General features: G+C 43.5%; 1 protein-coding gene across 4 annotated transcripts in view; it reads right to left on the bottom strand.

Annotated features, from left to right (window-relative positions):
• Positions 1 to 13487: 13487 nt before the first annotated feature.
• Positions 13488 to 24000, bottom strand: part of HEXA (hexosaminidase subunit alpha) — a 29212-nt gene continuing 18699 nt past the window's right edge. For 2 of the 4 annotated variants that reach the window (XM_019800161.2, XM_034660710.1), the window contains 10 exons: positions 22714 to 22824; positions 21702 to 21803; positions 21105 to 21237; positions 20086 to 20266; positions 19061 to 19147; positions 18715 to 18787; positions 17799 to 17982; positions 17508 to 17598; positions 17005 to 17109; positions 13488 to 15988 (listed from right to left, as the gene is read on the bottom strand). In XM_019800161.2, the coding sequence (XP_019655720.1) occupies positions 15925 to 15988; positions 17005 to 17109; positions 17508 to 17598; positions 17799 to 17982; positions 18715 to 18787; positions 19061 to 19147; positions 20086 to 20266; positions 21105 to 21237; positions 21702 to 21803; positions 22714 to 22824 (1131 nt within the window). In that variant the 3' untranslated portion in view covers positions 13488 to 15924. The other 2 variants (XM_034660708.1, XM_034660709.1) reach the window with 2 other exon arrangements.

Below are 24000 nucleotides of genomic sequence, written 5' to 3'. Positions count from 1 at the left end.
TTTAAAAACTTGTGTTGCAGTGTTAAATGTATTTACACAATATTTAATCTGATTTTTCTCAATTTTTCATCTCTTCTATTCCTGTAGCTATATCTTGTTTTTCATTCTTAAAGTTTTTATCCTCTCTCTTTTTCTCTCCCCCCCCCCCTTTTTAAAGTAGGCTCCACACCCAGCATGGAGCCCAACATGGGGCTTGAACTCATGACCCTGAGATCAAGACCTGAGCTGAGATCAAAAGTGGAATGCTTAGCTGACTGAGCCACCCAGGTGTGTGTGTCTCTCTCTCTCTCTCTTTTTGACCATGGTTGACTAATGCTTGCATTTTCCAAACAATAATCTTTTTGTATTATTGACTAATTCTGTTGTAATTTTTCATTTCATTAATTTCTATGTTCATCTTTCTTGAATTTTTTACTACTTACTGCTTGGCACAAGGTAGGGATTGGTTCCCTAAAGCAACTAGTTGCAACTACTCTGATTTTACTGGTATACCGGTATTATGCTGATTTTTCCTACATAGACACACTTCAGAGATCCTGCAGGTTCAGTTCCAGACCATTGAAATGAAGTGAATATCACAATAAAGTGAGCCAAATAATTTTTTTTTGTTTCCCAGTTCATATGAAAGTTATATTTAAGACTATACCGTAATCTCTTGGGCGCCTGGGTGGCTTAGTTGGTTAAGTGTCTGCCTTCATCCCAGGTCATGATCCCAGGGTCCTGCTTCTCCCTCTCCCTCTGCCTGCCACTCCCCCTGCTTGTACTCTCTATTGATCTCTCTCTGGTCAGATAGATAGATAGATAGATAGATAGATAGATAGATAGATAAATAAATAAATCTTTTCAAAAAAGACTATACTGTAATCTCTTAAGTGTGCAATAGTATTATGTCTTTAAAAATGCATAATTAAAAATACTTTATTGCTAAAAAATGATAACCACTATCTGAGCTTTCAGCAAGTCATAATCACTGATCACAGATCACCATAACAAGTTTAATAATAATGAAAAGTTTTAAATATTATGAGAGTTACCGAAATGTGACACAGACATGAAGTGAGCAAATGCTGTTGGGAAAATGGTGCCAATAGACCTCCTCAATGCAGGGTTGCCACAAACCTTCAATTTGTAAAACAAAACAAAACAAAACCCCCAATATCTGTGAAGCACATGAAGTGAAACACAGTGAAATGAGGTACGCCTGTATATATACCCTGTAAGATACCCTGAAACCATTCCCACTTATTGCAATAATTTTTTCTTGGTTGAGACTCATCTTTAATCCTAACCCATTTCATTTCTGTCTTAGAGAAATTACTCATAATTTTAATCCATTACTTTTACCCACTCTAATTATGGAATATATGTAATAATATTTAAATGACTTGGGACAGCAGAGGGAAGCTGAAACTTGTATTTAGCTTGCCAACCTGATAAAACATTGATTCTCTGTTTCTGGGATGTTCAGTTATAACTTGCACACCCTCTCTAACCTACATCCTTTACATGGACTATCATCATGAGAGAGGGGGTCACATTCCCCAACAACATCCCTAACAGCTTTATGGCTTTCCATTTTACCATATATGCACATATATATTTTTCTACGAGTTCTTGTGTTACATGGTTTGAGACTAAGTTATGCTGAGTTTTAAGATTATAGAGGTTATGTCTGCATTAACAGTGTACCCTTACAGCATAAAATTATCCTCACAATCAAGTCTCAAGCTATTTGCATTTATTCTGATTTGTTTCACCATCCATACTCTTTTACTTTGAACTTGGTAGACGTATCTTTGCCCAACATTTTGTTACTGTTACAGACCTAGAAAGGAGTGAAACACTAAGATTTTTAAAAAAGATTTTATTTATTTATCTGAGAGAGAGAGAGAGAGAGAACAAGCAGGGGGAGGGGGTAGAGGGAGGAGGAGAAGCAGGCCCTCTGCTGAGCAGGGAGCCCGATGTGGGGCTCAATCCCAGGACCCTGGGATCATGACCTGAGCCGAAGGCAGACACTTAAAAGACTGAGTCACCCAGGTGTCCCAAAACACTAAGACTGACTAGATAGTAGTAAGAGCTCACTGTTTATAAATCAATGTGACTGACCTGTGGATGCTGAACATTAATAGAATCACGAAAGGAAAGTGACAAGGAACAAGGGTCCAAGTTGAGCCAGGAGTTTTGTGCCTTGCTTCCCCATCTCTTTCTATTGTGGTAATAACCATGTCCCAAAATATATAGTACTGGGCAATGTAACCACTGAGGAGAGTCTTATGATGAAGAGGACAGCTTGTTTCCAAGGAGGGAGCCTGAGAATCAGGTGGGGGACACTGTAACACAACTGGTAATGTCCCCAATCAAACCCTAGAGAACACATTAGGGTTTCTGTAGGACCTGGTTCACTTAATAATCAGGGGTACTGGCCTATAGTGAGTTTGAAAGATTTCAAGCTCGATCAACATAAAAGATGGGACCACAGGGTGGCAGTAGCACACAAGTCGTTTTATTTGTGTGGTGTTTTGACAGGTTTGCAAGGGGGCGGTGGAGGTTGGTGTTTCTCAGAGCTGGAGACCTTCTAAGGGCACCTGTACAGGGGCCACCCCCCAGAAGGGGAGGATAGCAAGAGAACTCCTGAGGGGAGGGAGACCAAAGAGAGGGTTTACATGTCTACGTGATGCTCAACAGCGGCTCGGGGTCTTTATAGCCCTGGGGTTTATCTTATTTATGGCTTTTTTATGTCAGCTTCGGTTTCACCGGCGTTATGAAAATTAATGAAATGAAACCTCATTTAGAGTGGAGTCAGGAGACCAGCAGGGGGAGCTCTCATGCTCCTAGAAGATTGCAGACGGGCAGGAAGAGACAGAGCTTGCAAGTCAATACCACTTTAGCTACTACTTAATTACCCCAGAAGGAGGAGAAAAGGTTTTTCTCCTCTCCGGGGAACAGCCCAGCCAATAAAAGACGGTCCACAACTCAGCCAATGAAATTCCACTTTACATCAAACTACCAGTTTACTTCACTGAGCTTTTTCTTTTATCCCAGTTTTACTCCACAGCCCTCCCAGAACTGTCCCCTTCTTCTACAAAACAGCATTCCTCTCCTTTTTTCTGTATTTGCTTACGGGCTTGCTGTAGTTTGCTTGTCCCGAATCACAATTCTGTTAATTCCCGCGTAAGCCTAATTTTGCTGGTAAAATAACTGGCAGGTTTTTTTTTAAGGCTAACATTACACAAAGCAGGCAGGTTGTAAATGGTTAAAAATCTGCTTCTTTGAACGATCTTTAAAAGAATTCAATGTGGACGCCTGGGTAGCTCAGTCGGTTAAGTGTCTGCCTTCGCTCAGGTCATGATCCCAGGGTTCTGGGATTGAGTCCCACGTCTGGCTCTCCTCTGTCTCCCTCTATCCCTCCCCTTGTTCATGATCTCTCTCTCTCTCTCTCTCTCTCAAATAAATAAATAAAATCTTTTAAAAAATGTTAAAAACAAATAAAATTATTCAATGTGTAAAATGTTACCGGTGGACTTTTGGGCTAGCAGGTCCTAGTCTGTCTGAAGGAGTAAACAACGCAGGGCTAGTATACAGAGACCTTCTTTGGTTAAGGCCCCAGCATTGGCACAGCAGATGCATGTTACCAATTCTTCTGTGACGGAGAGTCCAGTTTGCTCTTCCAGGTGCATGTGTGTCTCTTCGAACTGTAGTTTGAAGCCTTTTTATATCAGAAAAATATTATTAAAGTATAGTTTTAGTACATATTCTGGTCCATTGTTTTGGTTTTCCTTTTTAGTAAATCCTATCATACATATGTTAGATCTTCTTTGACTATCTTCTTTTTCTATCACTTTCTCTCAAATCCATTTTTATCTCTTTCTTCTGTCTTTTAAAAAAGTCCTTCATTTAAACTTGTTTGTCTGAAGATATTATGCATTGTCATTTTCTCTTGGGTTCCTTCTCTTTTAGTTTTCATTTCAGAAATAACTTCTAGTTTATTCTCTTTCCTGAGTTCTGTAAACTGACTTCTAAAAATCTTAATTTTTTCCCTATTATCACATTTCTGAAATTTTCTAATTCTTACTTATACTGATTTTTAATAGCTTTTTTTCATTTTCTTAATGGTTTTCTTCTCTTTTTCTTTCTGGGTAAATCCTCTGCCATGCTTTCATTGTCAACAGGGACATTACTATATTCTCTTCTTTTTTATGATGACTATGTATGGGGTTCAGCTGAGATCAGCTTCAATTGCTCATGTCTGAGTGCAGTGAGTTATTCTGGTTACAAGGAACAATGGGAAGAATAGGTATTTTAGCTTCAAAGCTACACAGTTTTCTTTATTTTTCTTTAAAGAAGTAATGAAAATATGGCCTCTGACTTCTGAGATCTGCATCCTCCACTGTCCCATCCACTTTTGTCGGGGCCTTCTCTGTCTTTTGCCCTTATAGTCCCTGCCCAGCTCTATTTGAATTCTACTGCCATCAGTTTCTTCTCCGTTTGGCTTTGTCCTCAAAGGAAGTTTTGATTTGTCAGTATCAAGATATAAGCACTCTGGGGGTGCCTGGGTGGCACAGTGGTTAGGCGTCTGCCTTCAGCTCAGGGCGTGATCCCGGCGTTCTGGGATCGAGCCTCACATCAGGCTCCTCTGCTGGGAGCCTGCTTCTTCCTCTCCCACTCCCCCTGCTTGTGTTCCCTCTCTCGCTGTCTGTCTCTATCTCTGTCGAATAAATAAATAAAATCTTTAAAAAAAAAAGAGATATAAGCACTCTGACCACTTCAACATCTCCAGAAATTACTGCAGATGCTTTGCATTTGCCTAGAAATTGAGTCTGCATGACTTCCTCCCAGTTTTGGAGTGATTCTCAGATTGTACTTACCATTTACTTCCTGTCAGTGATTTGTGGGTTCTCTCATTCTCAAGAATATTATACCCCTCATTGCCTTCCCTTGCTTTTTCCTGCACAGATACTGACACATGTTGGTTGTATAGGCATGGATTCATCCCCAAATGCTAGTATTTTGGGGGATTATAGGGTGATAGTTTGTTTTAAAATAGCTTTATTGAGGTGTGACTGAATACAATAAAATGCACATATTTAGAATACATAATTTTTTAAGCAATTTTCTTTAAATAATCTCTACACCCAACGTGGAACTCAAACTTACAACCCCAAGATCAAGAGTCACACACTCTACCAACTGAGCCAGCCAGGCGCCCCTAGAATATATTATTTGATAGATGTTGACATATGAAACTGTGAAATCACCATGATCAAGATAGTGAAGAGATCCATCACATTCAAAGGTTTAGTTGTGTTCCTGTTGTTTCTCCCTTCTGTTCCTTCCTGCCTCTCCTAACTTCAAGCAATCACTGATACATTTTTTTTGCCAGTATAGATTACTTTGTACTTTCTATAGTTTTATATAAATGGAATCATACAGTATGTACTCTTTTTTTTCTGGTTTCTTTACTTAGAAAATTATTTTTAGAATCATCTATGTTTTTGTATGCTTCGATAGTTCACTCCTTTTTATCGCTGAGTCCTATTTCGTTGTATGCATATACCACTATTTGTTTATCCATTCACCTTTTGATGGGCATTTGAGTTATTTCCAGTTTTTGGCTATTACATAGCTAAGCTGCTATGAACACTCATTTACAAGTCTCCTTGTAGGCATATATTTATTTTTCTCTTAGGTCGATACCAAGGAGTAGAATGGCTGTCATGTCACAGGTGTATGGTTAGCTTTTTAAAAAATGTCAAACTGTTTTCCAAAGCAGTTGTTGCATTTTACATTCTCACAGTGTATGAGAATTCAAGTTCTTTCACATTCTTGTCAACAGTTTTTATAGTCAGTCTTTTAAATTTTAGCCATTCTTAAAGGCATGTAGTGATATTGTGTTATGGTTTTAATTTCCATTTCCTTAATGATTAATGATGTTGAGAATGTTTTCAGGCACTTATTTATGATCTACCACAATCTTTTCCCCAGTAAGAAAAACTGGATTGTTTTCTTCTTGTTATGTTTTGGGAGCTCTTTAGATATTCATTAATTAGTTCCAATCCTTTGTCAAATTTAAGCTTTGCAAAGATTTTTCTGCCAGCCTGTGGCTTATATGTTCATTCTCTTAACAGTAACTTTTGAAGAGCAGTTTTCAATTTTAATTTTTATGATGAGGAATTTATCAATTTGTAATTTAATGAATAATGTTTTTGGTAGCGTATCTAAGAAATCTTTGCCTAAGCCAAGGACACAAAGATTTTCCATGTTTTCTCCTAGAAGTTTTATAGCATTCAGTTTTGCATTTCATTCTATGCATCATTTTTAGTTAATTTTTGTTATGGTGTGAGATATAGATTGAGCTCATTAAAAGATATATATTTTTTTGCATATGGATATCCATTTGTTCTACCACCATTTGTTGAGAAAGGCTATCCTTTCTCCACTGAATTGCCTTTGTCAAAAATCAATTGTATGAATATGTGTTTGTTTATTTCTGGACTATTTGTCTCCATTGATCTATTTCTCTATCTTTATGTCAACACCACACTGCCTTGACCTGTAGCTTTACTGTAATATTTGAAATCAGTGTGAGATCTCCAACCTTGCTCTTTTTCAGAGTTGTTTTGGCTATCCTAGGACCTTTGCATTTCCATATAAATTTTAAAATTCGCTTGCCAATTTCTGCAAAAAAGTCTGCTGAGATGTCACTTGGAATTGCATCGAATTTACACATCATTCTGGGGAAGAATAGACATCTGAACAAAACTGAGACTTTTGCTTGTTGAAGAAAGTATGTTTTTTCATTTGTTTAGGTTTTTCTCTCAAAAAAATATTTTGTAGTTTTCAGCGTATAAGGTCTCATATATTTTGTCGTACTTTCAAATTTTTAATTGCAAATGGTATCTTTTTAAAAAATTGTGATTTTTAGTAGCTTGTTGCTTGTATATAAAAATGTAATTGATTTCTGTATATTGATCTATATCCTGCAATGTCGCTAAATTCAGATATTAGTTCTAGTGGCTTTTTTATAGATTCAATTGGATATTCTCCGTGAACAACCACATCATCTGCCAATAAAGACAGTTTTACTGCTTCCTGTTTAATCTGCATGCCCTTCGATTTCTTGCCTGATTAAACTGACCAGAACTTTTGGTACAATCTTGTTTAAAAAGTGTTTTAGGGGCGCCTGGGTGGCACAGCAGTTAAGCGTCTGCCTTCGGCTCAGGGCGTGATCCTGGCGTTGTGGGATCGAGCCCCACATCAGGCTCTTCCGCTATGAGCCTGCTTCTTCCTCTGCCACTCCCCCTGTTTGTGTTCCCTCTCTCGCTGGCTGTCTCTATCTCTGTCAAATAAATAAATAAAATCTTAAAAAAATAAATAGAAAGTGTTTTAATATTTTAGTTATATTTCAAAATAAATCATCAAGGAAATAATCACAGAATTATAGGATCCAACAAAGTTTAGCTATATCTAGTCCAATTTCCTCTTTTTAAGTATATAAAAATAAGATATTGATGGGATCCAGATCTCTGATAGGGGAGTTTTTTTTTCTCCTACATAGTGGCAATGCTCATAATGATCATGTATGATACATAAACTCTACCTTAGGCACTTTTGTTTTTAGTATATGCTATATTATTATTACATAAATGTCTATAGCACACATCTGCAGTAAGCATTACCAAAATTGAATTCATAAAATTCAGGAAACTGGAACATTTGATTCTCCTCCACGGTAATCTTGAATACAAGAGCCAAGAATGGAAATCCTTGCTTTGTTCCCAATATTAGGGGAAAACATTTAGTCTTTCATCATTAAGTATGATGTCAACTGTAGATTTTTTTGTAGATATTCTTTATCAGGTTGTGGAAATTTTTTCCTGTTAGTATACTGTTGAGGGCTTTTATTATAAGCATGTTTTCTATTTTGTCCAGTGCTTTTTCTGTGACTATAGAGATAAGAATGTGGGTCTTTTATTCTATTAATATGCTGTATTACATTAACTAATATTGGAGGTTCCTTTTTTTGGGTATGTGGATGTCCAGTTGTTCCAGAACTATTGAATAGAATATGCTTTCTCCATTAAGTTGCCTTTACTCCTTCACTAAAGATCAATTGATTATATTGTGTTAGTCTATTTCTGGGTTCTCTATTCCATTCCATTGATCTATTTGTCTATTCTTTCACCAAATGCCAAACTGTCTTGATTATGGTGCCTACAGTAAGTCTTGAAATTAGACGCTGTGAGACCTCCCAACTTTGTTCTTTTCTTTCAATATTGTGTTGGCTGTTCTAGGTCTTTTGCCTTTCCATATAAACTTTGAAACTGTTTGTAAATGTCCATAAAATAACTTGCTAGGATTTTGACTGGGATTACATTTAATCTATAGTTCACATTGGGAAGAACTGATAACAATATTGAATTTTCCTATCCAAGAACATGGAATATGTCTTAAATCTTCTTTGATTTCTTCATCATAGTTTTGTACTTTTCCTCATATAGATCTTGTACATATTTGTTCCTAAATATTTAATTTTTTGGTGCTAATGTAAATTGTGTTTTATTTAAATGTCAAATTCCAATTATTCATTGTTGACATATAGGATAGCAATGGACATTTGTATATTAGTCTTGCATCCTAAAACCTTACTATAATTGCCTGTTAGTTCTAAGAGTCTGTTGATTCTTTAGAATTTCCTTCATAGACAATCATGTCATCTGCAATTTTATTGCTCCTTCCCAATCTGTGTATCTATTTCCTTTCTTGTTCTTATTGCATTAGCAAGGACTTCTAGTACAATGTTGAACAGGAGTGGTGCCTTGTTCCTCTTAGGGGAGAAGCATCTAGCTTTTCACAATTAAGTATGATGGTAGCTGTAGGTTTTTTGTAGATGTCTTTTACCAAGTTGAGGAAGTGCCCCTCAATTCCTGGTTTACTGAGAGTTTTTATCATGAATGGGTTTTGGATTTTGACAAATGCCTTTTTTTTTTTTAAAGATTTTATTTATTTATTTGACAGAGAGAGACAGCCAGTGAGAGAGGGAACACAAGCAGGGGGAGTGGGAGAGGGAAGAAGCAGGCTCCCAGCAGAGGAGCCCGACGTGGGGCTCGATCCCACAACGCTGGGATCACGCCCTGAGCCGAAGGCAGACGCTTAACGACTGCGCTACCCAGGTGCCCCGACAAATGCCTTTTCTTTATCTGTTAATATGATCATATAATTTGTCTTCTTTAGCATGTTGATGCAGTGGATTGCATTAATTGGTTTTCAAATGTTGAACTAGCTTTGCATCCTGGAGTAAATCTCATTTGGTTGTGGTGTATGATTATTTGTATACATTGTTGAATTTGTTGAGAATTTTGAATCTATGTTTAGGAGATACTGCTTTGTAGCTTTCCTTTCTTAAAAGGTATTTTTCTGGCTTTGGTATTAGGATAATGCTGCCCTCTACTTTTAATAAGAGATTGTAGAGAATTGGTGTCAATTTCTTCTTCAAATATATGGTAAAATTCACCAATGAACCCATCTGGGCCTGGTGCTTTCTACTTTGTAGCAATATTAATTATTGATTTAATTTCTTTAGTACATATAGGTCTATTCAGATTATCTAGTTCTTGTGAGAATCCTGGTAGCTTGTGTCTTTCAAGTAACTGGTTCATTTCATCTAGGTTATCAAATTTGTGGGCATAGAGTTATCTATAATGTTCCTTTATTATCCTTTTAATGTCCATGGAGTCAATAGTGATGGCTCCTCTTTCATTTCTGATAAGAGTAATTTGTGTCTTCTCTCTCTCCTTTTTTTTCGCCCTTGGTTAGATTGGTTGGAGCTTTACTGATTTCATTGATCTTTTGAAAGAAGCAGCTTTTGGTTTTATTGATTTTCTCTATTTTCTGTTTTTTCTATTTCATTGATTTTTTGCCCTAATTCTTATTTCTTTTCTCTGCTTACTTTGGATTTTTTTTCTAGTTTCCTAAGGTGAAAACGGATTGATCTTAGATCTTTCTTCTTTTTTAATATATATTCAGTGTTATAAGTTCCTAAGCACTGCTTTTCATGCATCTCACAAATTTTGATAAGTTGTGTTCTCATTCAGATTTTATTTATTTATTCATGAGAGACAGAAAGAGAGAGAGAGAGAGAGAGAGGCAGAGGGAGAAGCAGGCTTCCTGCAGAACAGGGAGCCTGATGCAGGGCTCAATCCCAGGACCCCAGGATCATGATGTGAGCTGAAGACAGACACTCAACTGACTGAGCCACCCAGGCACCCCAAAAAATATATAACTCACAACCCTGCGATCAGGAGTCAGATGCTTACCTGACTGAACCACCCAGGCGCTCCTCATTCAGTTTTTTTAAAATTTCTCTTGCCCTGTGTGTTACATAGAACTATGTTGTTTAATTTTCAAATATTTTGGTATTTTGGGCTATATTTATTGTTGGATTCTAGTTTAATTCCATTGTGGTCTGAGGGCATACCTTGTATAATTTTGACTTTTAAAAATTTGTTAAGGTATGTTTTATGTCCCAGACTGTGGTTTATCTTGGTGAATGTTCCATGTAAACCCAAGGGGAATGTATAGATCCAGTTGACTGATGGTGCTAATGTTAAATGATGTTATGTCACTACTAATTTTCTATGTGCTGAATTTGTCACTTACTGAGTCTTCAAATGATAAAGTTGAAGACTCCAACTATAATAGTGCTTCTGTCTGTTTCTCCTTTCAGTTTCATAAATTTTTCCCTCGTATACTTTTATGCTTTATTGTTAGGCTGCACTCATTAAGGATTATGTCTTCTTGGGGAATTGACTCCTTTATCACCATGTAGTGTCCCCTTTTTTTCCCTGATAATTTTCCTTGCACTCAGGGGGGCTCTGTCTGAAATTAATATCACTTTTCCAGCTTTTCTTTCAGTTAATGTTAGCCTGGTATATCTTTTTCCATTCCTTTACCTGTAATCCATTGTGTCTTTATACTTAAAGTGAGTTTCTTATAGGCATGTAGTTGGGTCTTATTTTGTAATCATCTCTGGCAACTGTCTTTTAATTGGTGTATTTATTTTTAATTTTTTTAGAAGATTTTATTTGAAAGCGAGCACAAGTTGGGGGAGGGATAGAGGGAGGGGGGAGCAGACTCCCTGCTGAGCAGGGAGCCCGATGTGGGACTCTGGGACTCAAACCCAGGACCCTGGGATCATGACCTGAGCTGAAGGCAGTTGCTTAACTGACTGGGCCACCCAGGCGCCCTTAATTGGCGTAGTTAGACCATTCATATTTTAAGTGATTATTGATAAAGTTAGATTACTATCTAACATATTTATTACTGTTTTCCATTTTTTGCCCTTCTTCATTGTTTGTATTTTTGGCATTCTATTATTTTCCTGCCTTTTATGGTTTTAACTGGGCATTTTATATTTTCTCTCCTTTATTATCACTAGTACAAGAGTCTTAGACTACTTCCAATTCTTCCCTCCCATCCTTGATAACATTACCACCGTCTATTTCATTTATAAGATATAATAACCAAATACATTGTTGGTATTATTATTTTGAACAAACTGTTACCTGTTAGACCAATGTAGAATAAAAACTAAAATTTGGATTTTAATTTGAATCACATGGAATGCATAGATTACGTTTAAATCCTTACCCATGAACATGTTACCTATCTACATCTGGGTCTTCTTGTGTCTTTCAGAAATTTAATAATTTTCTCTATAAAGTCGTATCTTTTATTAGATTTATTTCTAGGATCATATAATTGTTGACTCCTGTCCCATGAAGTATGCAATTACATGAGGCAATCTTATCTTTTTTTGCTTAAACCAGTTTGTTTCCTTGCTACTAAAGGAGTCCTGACTAACACAGGTAGAATATCAGGAAATGATGGAGAGCTCAAGAGACACCTCCTTTTGAAGGGGAAAACTAGCATACCTTAAGTGAATTGGACGATGGGGCGATTTTGAAAAATTAAAAGCAGAAAACTGACATATTATGCCTGTTTGTGTGAAGAAAGGAGCTATTCATAAGGAAAAGGTTTGAAGAGCAAGGTGGGAGGAAATGGACTTGAGCCCAGATATAGCTGAGTACTCAGCATTATCGGTGTGCCAAGAGCAGGAAGAGTGCAGCGTGGGGCAGTGGCCAACGGCCGGGTACGGTGTAAGCCAGAATGAACCAGGTGAGCTTCGATCCATATTGCCTAAGTACAGATCCTGACTCAGCCTAACTGTAACCGTTTAATCTTTCTGTGTCTGTTTCCTTATCTGTATGATGGTAACAAAAAATACAATAAAAGTGAGAATAATATTGATACCTAACTCACTGGTTAGAATGAAGGTTAAATAAGTTAATACCCAGTAAAATACTTATAACAGCGTCCGACACAGAAAGCACTTAAAAATAAAGCAGCACTGTTCCCCTAAATGGATCTTCACAAGCATCTTCATTCAAATGATTCATTGAGTCTAAACATCCACATAGTTTTCTCAAAATTCCTACATTCAACATCTTCTCTTTTATAATAGATTATCCAGGTATCTGCAACATGCCTTCCCTTACATCCAGCAGCACCCCAGCACAGAAGAGACGCCCCTCTTCCCAGCCTGTGTCTGCTTGCCAGCTGGTCTACACACACACACTCTCTCTGTCTCCTCTTTTGGGGGTGCCTTCTAAAACATTCCTAATTTGCTAAAAAGTGAGCTATAAAAAATTATTAACAATGAGGAAAAATCGCAGCTAAGTGTCACATACTCCAAAGGAAATGAGATTTAAAATAAATTCTAGAAAGCGGTTATTTTGGGAAGGGACTGGGAAAGGGGACATATATAACATCTCATCTCTTTAAAAAAAAATCTGAAGCAAATATAACTACTGAGATGTGGTAAATCTGGGTGGTGGTTATACCGTGTTAATTATTTCACTCTCTACACTTTTCCATTTGTTTGAAACATCTGAAATCATGAAAAAATATAAGTAGTTACTGTGGTAGAGAAGACATAACATGGATGTGGTTAGAGTACAGTAATTACTGTGAAGATACGCAAGACTCATGGACTTTTTCATTTTAAAAATCTCTTTGAAAAATGCAGGAAAACACACACATACATACACACACACAAGGACTGCTTCAAAAAGGATTTTTAAAAAAAGAGATTTTATTTGACAGAGAGACAGCTAGAGAGGGAACACAAGCAGGGGGAGTGGGAGAGGAAGAAGCAGGCTTCCCGCCGAACAGGGAGCCTGATGCAGGGCTGGATCCCGGGACCCTGGGATCACGCCCTGAGCCGAAGGCAGACGCTTAATGACTGAGTCACCCAGGCGCCCCCAAAAATGATTTTTAAAACCAACTGTGAGGACTGTAGGAGATTTATATAGAGTGAATAGTAACGAAAAAATTCAACAAGTAAATATTTCACTGAAATTGGCTCATGTATTTACGTTATACATTTATTAACAGTTGGAATAAAAGGATACTAATTTTCAAATTTTCAGTTTATTTATAAGAAAAAATACAGAATGATTTTAATAGACGAAGTAGCCAATTCCTACTTATTTTCTTTCTTAGTGGGAGAAAAAGTATATGAAACACAATTGTCATGGCCTGTATTGATTAATCTTACAAGTGATGTTGACAAAAACTATAAAAACCTGAACTTCAGAGTGCAGTAATGTTGCTGCCATGTGTGTATTTGTGCCTCAGGATAAATTAAATCAGTCTATACCCACAGAACCCTTTTTCACCCTTTGCCATTATCACTCGGCTTTCCGAAGCCCTTCGCTATTCCCCGTCGTCAGTGCTGCGGAGTCCCTGTGCTCTCAGTCCTGCTTTCCCGTCGCCATGCGAATGCACTAAGGTGCACCCAGATGCCGAGGGCGGGGGTATCTGGCACTCGATCTCAACTCCTACCAAGGACGGGGAGCTGCATGTCCTCCCAGCCCCCATTAGGCCTGCTTTGCACCCTTCGTAAGATTCACCGGAGAGCAGCACGGACTCTGCGCTAAGATGAAGAATCAGGAAATCAGCCTGGGCGCTTCGTCGCCCCCTGGTGGTGCACAGGGCGCACAAGCGAGCAGGAGCCGTCTGGCCGCGTGCAGGCTCGGGCACTGCATTCACAGCCCGGGTGAAAGGCCGGGGCGGCAGAAGCAGTGACTCCGGGCGCTAGAACAGTCCGGGCGGTTGCTGCAGCAGTTCCAGCCCGATGAGGCTCTTCAGGTCAATGCGCTCACGATCAGCGGGCCCATGGCAGCCGTGGTGGAGGTGGGGGAACAGCACATCCCGCAACCGCAAGTCTTGACTGGGCCACACGGATTTTTTTTTAATTGTAAAAATGATAACATTGTAGAAAATGTGTATCATAGGAATAAGAAATCATAGAAACGTAGTGCTGCAACAGTGCTCTCACGGCCTCGTCCTTCCTTGACTCTTGACTGAGACAACCTAAGTGATCTTTTTATTTAACATTATCTCAAAGAGTAGCCATGTTAGTTACGATCAGGAAGGAAGCAGGGGCACTTGAAGTGAGCAGCATTTCAGGGTCCCAGGTAAGGGGGCTCCCTTGGTAGTGCAGACAGTAGAGGCTTAGCCGTATCTCCCAAGGCCAGAGCCCTGGGCTTGGCTCACCTGGGCTGTATGGAGACCTCTTGTCCCCATGAGGATTCTGCAGATAGAAGATACCCACCCGTCCCTGTAAAAACAGCACAAGAAGGCAGGGCTGGTGCACCTCCAACCAGGCCCCCAAGGGAGCATAATAAAGGGACTGAAAGATCCCGTTTAAGGATCAAATTCTACTCAGATCCCTTCTCAGCCTGTCTTCCCCAAGTTTCTGTATCCACCAGACTGGAAACCTTCTGAAAAAAAATGCCTGAGACCTCTCCATTGCCCTTTCAGCCCAGGACCAGGTAAAATAATTAAATAAGGGTCAAAGAAATCCTCAACTAAAACAGTTGCTGTCTAATACTGCCCCAGCCTCTGGACTGCATCGTTGCTTCTGAACACATAACCACCGAGGCGTGGTCTGGCCCAACAGGGAGCCATTTCTTCCTAGGCAACACTGGTCACATGGGCAAAGACCCCCTTCCAGAGCCACGTGCCCGCCTCCTGACCCTCAGGGGCTTTCCTCACATGGCTTCAGGTGTGCCATCAATCCTCTGAGAAGACGCTGTTGGGCTGCAGATGGATGGGAGGAGGCGGGTGGAAGTTGCTGGCATACTGGGGAGTGGACCAGGGCCTCTGGGGACCAAGTCCTTCAAATGCAACACCGACCACAGTGTCAAGACCACAATATACGTTCAATATTATTAAAATAATGGTTGCACGAACCTGCACTAACAAGAAACCCAAAGCAGAAGAGAAGCTCTAGGGGAAGAAGTGTGTGAGTATGCACGGGGGCGGGCTGCTCTGGAGCCCTTGCCGCTCCCCAGAACTTCCTGGGGCTACTATAATGTCTTCTTCCATACACGGAAGCCTTGGAGGGCTAAGTGACCTCTGTGCTTGGAGGGAAGTGAGCAGCCTGAGCGTGGGGGCGTGTGTTTAGGCTATGTGTCGCGGGTGGGAGAGGCGTCACAATTCAGAGGCTGCGCGGGGTTTCATTCCCAGCTGTCAACTTACAAGACTCTCCAGGGGCAGACACTGAGCCCGGCCTGGCTGGGCTGCTGCACCCTGTCACTCTCAGGAGCAGAAGGCCAGTGCAGGCAGCTCCCCACCCCAGGGCCAGTCACATTTCTCTGACACAGGTAATCCATATGTTCGTTACGGAAAAGTGCCACATCACTCTTTATTGGATGCTAGTGCCAACACTGGCCCCCTTCTCTCCATGCACAGGGGCACGTCAGCAAGGGGCTCCGTCCCCTGGCCGGGAAGCAGTGGAAGCCTGGCCCCACTCCCACTCTCCTAGGGCCAGCACCCTCCTCAGTGCCTGAGGCTGCTTGCTCAGGTTTCTTCAAACTCCTGTTCACAGTAGCCTACACTGAGGGGCTGGGCCTGGACACCTCGCCTGCAAGAAGACACGAAGAAACAGGGTGAGAGGAGCCACTTGGACAGGGCTCAGTCCAAGGCGCCAGCAGCACCTCTACCACACCAGCAGTCTCCCCTCCCCCTACTGCAGTGGATCTTGAACTGCCCCCGTACACCAGAACTACTCAGGGATCTCATTTCCAGAGATTCTTACTTGGCCTGGGTCACGTGCATTCTGAACAGGCGCCCCGGGTGATTCTGACACGGGGACATCCAGGAATTTTGGGGGACACCTATTTCTAACCTGTTGTCTCTGTACCTGAGTCCCAAATAATGCAGTACCTTTAGAAAAGAGCTGATGGCTAAGGGGTGCCTACTGCTCCTGGCCCACTGAGCCCCCCTTTAATGGCTCGAATGCTCTAAATGCAGTGGTGGGGGGGGACCGGTGTGCTGTCCTGTTCATGCACACGGTGTGGCCATGAAACCCTGTTTAGCCTCACAAGTTCCAGGATGTGGCCGGCCAGTCTCTATAGGGGACCCTAGGCATGCCTTCTTTATTATTCAAATGAGCAACATGCTTAGAGATGGTAAGGAACTAGCTCAAAGTCGCCCAGTGAATTACACACAGCTGAGGCCTAGACCTTGCCACGGCTGGCTCTCGGCTCGGCACTAGGCTGAGTCCTCCAGGTCCTCAAGACCTAGTCAATGAACAAATAAGGGAAATGACCATCTTATGCAGGCCCATCCCCAACAGTGGCACAGGTGTCATGAGAGCCCATAAAGGCACAGCCATGGCTAAGAGCACAGACTTGGAAGGTGGCTTGGATCAAAACCTGGTTCTCAGTGATTTGGGGCTTTACATTAACTTCTCTGTGCCTCAGCTGCCTATTTCTAAAGGGAGGATAAAACGGCCTGCTTCCAGCGTGAAATAATGCCTGTAAAGGGCTCAGCACGGTGCTTGCCACCAAGGAGGCCTCTGTAAGCATTAGCTACTGTCTTCCCTGTAAGTCCCCAGTCTGCCCTGCGGGAAGGCCCCAACACGGCTTGCTGGCCTACCTTAGTAGCTCACAGCGGAACCGTGTCAAACGTTTGAAGGCAAAGTCCACGCTAGTCACCAGCTCGCTGCTCCACAGCCTCTCAGCCACAGCCCCTGCTCTGGGCCTAGAGGGAAGGGTCGCGTACCAGGTTGGCCCCTGTACTCCCTCCAAGGGAGCCGGATACTCACAGGCTGCTGCCTCCCATCTAGGCGCCCTGGACTCAGGGCCAAGGTTATCTAGAGCGATAACCTGGCTGGGGGGCTTCTAGGGACTTCTAGGGCTCGGCTCCAGCTTCACGAAGATGTGGATCTTCCCTCTCCCAAAGGTTCGGAGCCAGAGTAAGGTGTAAGGGTGTCATGAACGGCTACTGACAGCAGCAGCAGGTGTTCTCAGAACGTACAGCTCCTTCTCTCCCAGGCCCGGAAGGCGGGTACTTGTCCGGGGGGACTGGACGGGAGTGAGTCTGTAAGGGAGAACCCGTGCCCACACGCCCAACCACCCACATCCTCGGGAAATCCTTACCAGAGTCTGGGGGCCAGATTTGTGCTGTCCACATACTCTCCCCACATACAGGCCTCTCCACCAATCACTAGAGCCTTCTGCTGAGGGCTACCTGAGGGAACACAAGGAACAACAGGCTGCGGGCGGGGTGGGGGTAACCCTAGGGTCTCCCCTCAACCACCTTCCTACGGAGCCCTCTCTTCAGATAGGCCATCTCATCTACCCCGAAGGGTCTAGCACAGACCCTCCTGTCCCGGCTCCGTGCCCCAGCCCAGCCGCCTCCGGTCCGCAGGCAGAGCTCTCTGCTCTCACCTTTAAAGTCCAGGGGCTCCACCATGTAGACCTCACGCCAGTCGGGGCCGTAGGCGATGTGATTCAGGTACCAGGGGGCGGAGAGCAGGGCGCGGAAGCCAGCTCCGGTGATCAGCTCCATCTCCTTCGTATAGCGGACTGGTGTCTCTTCTCGCCACACCTGAATGATCGTATCTGGCCGAACCTGGCACAAAATTAAGGGCACACAGCTGAGGCGATGTCTGGCCCACATGCTTATGCAAACGACCCAGGCCAAGGGATATGCACCCACTCTGCTCTCGAGCAGCAAAGTATTTCTCGGTGACTCCCCGCCACTGAGCTCCCAGCCCAGTGCAAAGGCCAAGGACTCTGTAGGCCCTAGGAGTCCTCCCTGCTGCTTCCACTCCCAGTCCTTCTGCAGCCTCCTTGTCCGGCATGAGACGGTAATACTGGCTGCGAGCTAAGGGAGACAAGCAGCGGGGTCCAGGAGACTCATCAAGAGCTACCATGTCCAAGAATCTCCAGATGCTTCGGAGGTTCCCGCAGAGCCCCTGCACTGGCAAGAGGCTGGGACCTAACTGATCAACAGTGAAGAGGAAGTAGCCCCGCTCCCAAACCTGGAAGACTCCAGTCTATGACTCAGAGAGAAAAAGCCAACCCAGCATGCCAGTCTCAGGAATCCCAAGTAACCTGGCAGCAGAGATAACTCTTGATCAGTTTGTGGTGAGGGAAGAGAGACAGATGTTCTGACACTCACACCCAGGGCACAGACCTCTGTGACCTTTCCAGAAGGGAAAGGAGAGATGGACCCCCAGTGCTCCGAACATAAAGCCTAATCCAAGCCCAGGGAGGAACAGTCTGTGCAGAGGCAGGGAAGGGCGGAGACACCAGAGAGAAGCATGGCAGGTGGCTCCTTTTCTCTCTGCCCCTGGCTCACCTTTACTTTATTATCAAACACCTCCTGCCACACCACATAGCCCTTGTCATAGGCAGAGACGATGTTCAGCAGCCTGAGGAGGAAAGAAAGGGTCTGCTCAGCTCGAACAGCTTCTAGGCTGTTGGTGCCAGTGCTCTAGGGCCTGAGGCTGCCTAGGGGCTCATTCCTGATTGAGCAGTGTCTTCCCCAGTTGGGAATGGACTACTCCAGAGCTGAAAAGATAGGACAAAGTACCCGGTTCAAGGGCCCAGAGAGTGGTCAAGCGGGGCCTGGCCCTGGTATGGAAAGTGAGAACTACACAGGAGGTAACCCCAAGAAACCCTGCCCACCCTCTTTCCTTCCTCACGTTTGGACGTAGAAGGACTCCAGCTGCTTAAAGTCATTGCCAAAGCCTTGCTTCTTCATAAAGGACTGGATATCTGGGTTGGACTTCCTGAATCCCAAGAGAAAATGAAGATTAATTCTTTCAACATCCTCAAAGCCCAAAGCTTGGGGATTAGCCACCTGGCCTCCCACCACTTCTTTTTTCACTTGAAAAACCAATCAACTTCGAATCTCAGAGGCAGGTGTCGCTGAACAAAGCAGTGTGACGGGGGCCACTGACATAGGCTGAGAAAGGAGTTCGGACCCCAAGAGCTTTCAATTTAAACTTTCAGCAAGAGCACATATTAACCTGTCTGGTCTACAGCATGTGGCTCTGAGGTCTTGGTCTGGGGCTCTGGGGCACTGGATTCTGGCTTCCCTGTTTAACCCCCCACTCAGGCATATTCTGCTCTTCCCTTCCCATTCATTCTTTATTCCAGGTGGACAGAAGTGTTGCTGTTACCTGCTCTCCCTCCCCCAGGAACATTTACATTTTGCTCACTTTCCTCCTGGAATGTTCCCCCCCCCTTTCCTCTCGGAAAAGCCTATTTCCCCAGATCCACCTCTAGTGTCCGCTTCTCAGAGAAGCCCATCAACCTCTTTTGAGGGTTTGGACCTTACAGTTTAATACTGACTAGACATTTTCATACATTGGTCTCAAATTCATCTGTGTCTTGACTCTTCAACCAGACAATTTTACAAAGGTGGGGATTATTTTTCTCTATCCTGGACTTTCCCAAGACAAAGACCTGATTCTTCCGTAAGTATATCAAGGATAGGACAGGGGAAAGGGACAGGTTCACACCCACAGCCTTGCCAAAATCAGGGAGGGCCTCTATGTCGGTGCAGAGAGGAAAGGCCCAAGCCCTGAGCCACCTGGACTGAGACAGATTGTTCTCAGAGGTTAGCCCCTGAGGAGCACCTGAGATAGGTAGCCTCTTAGGAGCTAACCTCTATTCTGAGTAGGCAATTCATCAGGCAGGGATGGGAAGATCAAACGGATCATACCAGCAGGTGAAATCAACCTCATCTCCTCCAAGGTGAAGATAAAAATCCGGGAAGACAGAGCTGACCTCCAAGAAAAATGCGCTCATGAATTCATAGGTACTGTTGAGAATGGGATTCACCGGTCCAAAGGTGCCAGTGGGATGAGACCCAGAGTAGCAAGGAGTCAATAATCCAGGGGCACCTAAGCCAACAGAGAATCCCACACAAGTGTCACAAATACACAGACTCCCACGCAGTCATGTACTTAAGGACATTAAGTTGCACAAAGTGAGATAATCATGTTCATAAATATTACTGAGGCAGGGACCATCAGGCACTCACAGACGCTGCTGATCATGAGCTTTTAGTCACAGTCAAAGAAATAAAAATATATCCACAATCGCAGACAGTCAGAGACGGGGTTGCTGCCACACAGCTATCAACACACGTACTCCTGCCTTGACACACTGCTTCCAGCAGGGGTCACCCTCGTTCCCAAAGGCTGCTCTCCTCACACTGCCTGTAGGCAGTAAAGAGAGACCGCCTGATCCAGCCAAACTGGGAAGATCTTTTTTTTTTTTTTAAGATTTTATTTATTTATTTGACAGAGATAGAGACAGCCAGCAAGAGAGGGAACACAAGCAGGGGGAGTGGGAGAGGAAGAAGCAGGCTCCCAGTGGAGGAGCCTGATGGGGGGCTCGATCCCATAACACCGGGATCACACCCTGAGCCGAAGGCAGACGCCTAACCGCTGTGCCACCCAGGTGCCCCTGGGAAGATCTTTCTTAACTCTAGCGCACGACTTGCAAGGGCATCATTAAGACAAAGCTATCTGAGAAGATTTGCGCACAGTTTAAAAGTGAGCAGTGGCCTTCTTTGTCCAAAGTAAGTTCTGCCTATCTAAATTCCCAGGTGGAAGGAGTTGATGGAAAACATTCTTCCAAGGGACCAAGGCCGGGCCATGCCGCATCCAAGAGTCAATACCCTGAAGCCCCACCGAGGGGGGTCAGTAGATTCTTTCTATCCGACATTATTCTTACCTGGTCCCCAGGACAGAGTGTGGCCAGGAGTGTCAAACTCTGCCAACACACGGATGCCCCGAAGACGTGCATATTCAATCACCTCCTTCACATCCTGTGCTGTGTAGATATGGGTGGCAGGATCATAGGACCCCTGAAAGGCACAAGACACCCTTAACAATGTCATTTCCCGAAGGCTAGCAGAGTAGAAGATACTCAAATGCCTCCGCGACGCCCTGCATCTCAGGAAGTCTACCCACAGCTCTTTGGTATCAGGAACTATTTCCAAGGATCTTTATCATAATTTCCCATAAGCTAGCACATCTGTTGCTTTATCTGAGTGTCATAATGCCAATTGAGACAACAAGGTAGGCAGGTGGCAGAATATAAACAAACAGAAAGAAAACGAGACCAGGAAAGATTATCTGTCGGAGAAAATTAATGGCAAAGTTTGGACTCAAATTAGGTCTCCTGATTCCAAATCCAGTGCCCTTCCCCTAAGTCAGTGTGTCCCTCACACTGGCTGGTGAGGATGAGAGCCAGTGTCCTTGCCAGCAAGGCCATAGCCAGGCTCAGACATCGACCCACAAACTTGCTCTTAAAGAAATTGAGACATACCTTTCTGGTGAGCTCTGGAAAAGTGAAGCTGTCATATGGGAAAGAAGAGTCATCAACCAGATGCCAGTGGAACACGTTGAATTTGTTGTATGCCATGACGTCCTGTAGATCAGAGGACACACTGTGAACCCATCACAGCTTCTCCAGTTTCGGCCTCGAACTTGGGAAGGTAGGCAGACTGGCAGGCTGCCCCACATACCCCACCAAGCTCAATCTGCGCCAGCTTCCTGATAAATGTCAACAGGGTCTATCTATCAAATCTTCCCGTCAGGGAATGCCCTGCTATCAGGGGAAGGCCTAGCATGTTTCTTATTCTCCCAGGGCACAACCAAAGATGTCTGCCAGAGGCATTACCTCCTCTTTCTGTGACGAGTTTTAGCCACACTGAGAGAACAGTTGCAACTATGTGGTACCCCGGTTTTCCAAAAGCACCACCATGCCCTGAAGACTAATATGTCTTCCTGCCATTTGTTCTGGGTTCTCTGGCTAACATTTATCCAAACTGTGAAGTCTACTGTTGAATTTAGTGGCCCCATAACCCATAATCTCAGAAGCCAAGACTGGTGGATGTACCCCTCCTTTGGGTCCAGCAGAGGAGCAAAGGAAAAGGTAGACACACGAGTTGGATCAGCGACCGCAGGATAAGACTGACCATCAAACTCAAGATAGTCAGGAACATCCTGAGCTATGGCTTTTGAGTATCTCTTTCCTATGACCTTGCCTGTAACTAAACTAAGCTTGGCTTGATTGAAGAAGCCAATTCCCCAGACCACCTTCTGCATTCCTGGAGATAACCTGGACGTTGGTCCAGAGTAGCCAGTGGGGTAGTTTAAATCACTCCTTTTCTTCTTCTTTTTTTGTCTTAGAGTGGGTCATCTTTTCCATTTTCCCTAGGAGCTCAGAAAGTTACATACACTCCCTCTGCAATGCTTTAGGAATATGGCAACTGGTCTACCCCTTGCCTCATCACCCCAGAACACTAAGGGCAAAGATGGCCTTAAGGCCTGGGTACCAGAGTGTCCAGGATGCTGGTCAGTGGCAGGTAATGGCGTGACGTATCCAACAACAAGCCCCGGTGAGGGAAGCGGGGAAAGTCTTCAATCTCGGTCTTGTTGATAAAGAACTGTGTGAACCAAACATTGAACATGTCAGGATTCAAAGGAAACTCACCATGGGGGTGAGAGGGATGAGGAAAAGTCCGCTGATCCTTCAAAAGCCAATCTATGACTGTTCTGCAGAGCAATCATCTCCCCAAATGCCCCACATCTCTACCTCAGTGACCGCAAGCAGGCACCTGTCAGAGGGTAACGGTCCCATGCTAGCCACACACCAGTCAGCCTACACGTTCTGGATTTTTACTGTTAATCTTATTTTCTTTAAAGCAGTGTGGTCTCAAGGTTGTTACTAAATAATGACTCAAAGAAACTACATTACATTGATTCCAAACAGGCCAAATCTACCAAACGGGTTTCCACTCATGTCTCCTTCTAACTCTTCCTGGGGCCATCTTGAGCCACCAGGACTCTGTCTAAGACAAAGTAAGTTATTCCCAGGACTCTCAACATTCAGAGCAAATCCCCAGAGACAAAAAAGGAACCTTTTCGCAGGGCCCCCACTCACTGTGCCCTCAGGAGATCTCCAAACAAGCTGGCTAAAAGTCTCCAGACCTACGGAGAAGTAGAGAGGCAGAGTAAAGATTTAGGGATGCGGGAAAAGAGATGCACCCATCTGGAAGGTTCCCAACGTGACAGAGGAGAATGCTTGGGCACATGGTAAAAGTGGATATAGTACGGGCTCGATGAGTCTCAGCAAGGAGGCAAAGAGGATACTAGGAAGCCAGTATCTGTTTTTACTCTGCATTTTATCTTGGGAGATGGCAGTGTAAGGGGCTTTAGTGCCTCTCCTAGGAATACACTAGCCCTCAAAATCCACAAACCTCTTGCCCATATTTCCTAAGCCTTGAACTCACAGGAGTATCAAGAGAGGCCAAGATGTCTGCTTATGAGTACATGTGCAGGGACAAGCCAGCTCACATGGGTTAAGGCTTTCCAAATTAACACTGATCGGGAGCTAAGGGAGCTGAGAAAAAGGTGGCCCCTCATGTTATCCCAGACTGAACTGTGAAAAAGTAATCATAAGCTTAAGTTTCCAAGGAGCCTGGGTTCACAGCTGGACCCAGAAGACGAAGAATCATCCACCTTTCCTCTTGAGAGCCTGAGAAGGGAACTAGCTATAGGGAGCTGAGATACGGTGGGCAGCAACAGCCCCAGAAGGACTGCCCCAGTCCACTGGACACAAA

The sequence above is a fragment of the Ailuropoda melanoleuca genome, chromosome 5 (genome assembly GCF_002007445.2).
Source record: "Ailuropoda melanoleuca isolate Jingjing chromosome 5, ASM200744v2, whole genome shotgun sequence".
NCBI classification, from domain to species: domain Eukaryota; kingdom Metazoa; phylum Chordata; class Mammalia; order Carnivora; family Ursidae; genus Ailuropoda; species Ailuropoda melanoleuca.
Note: the sequence above shows the minus strand (reverse complement) of the source record. Positions and strands in the feature narration are given on the sequence as shown.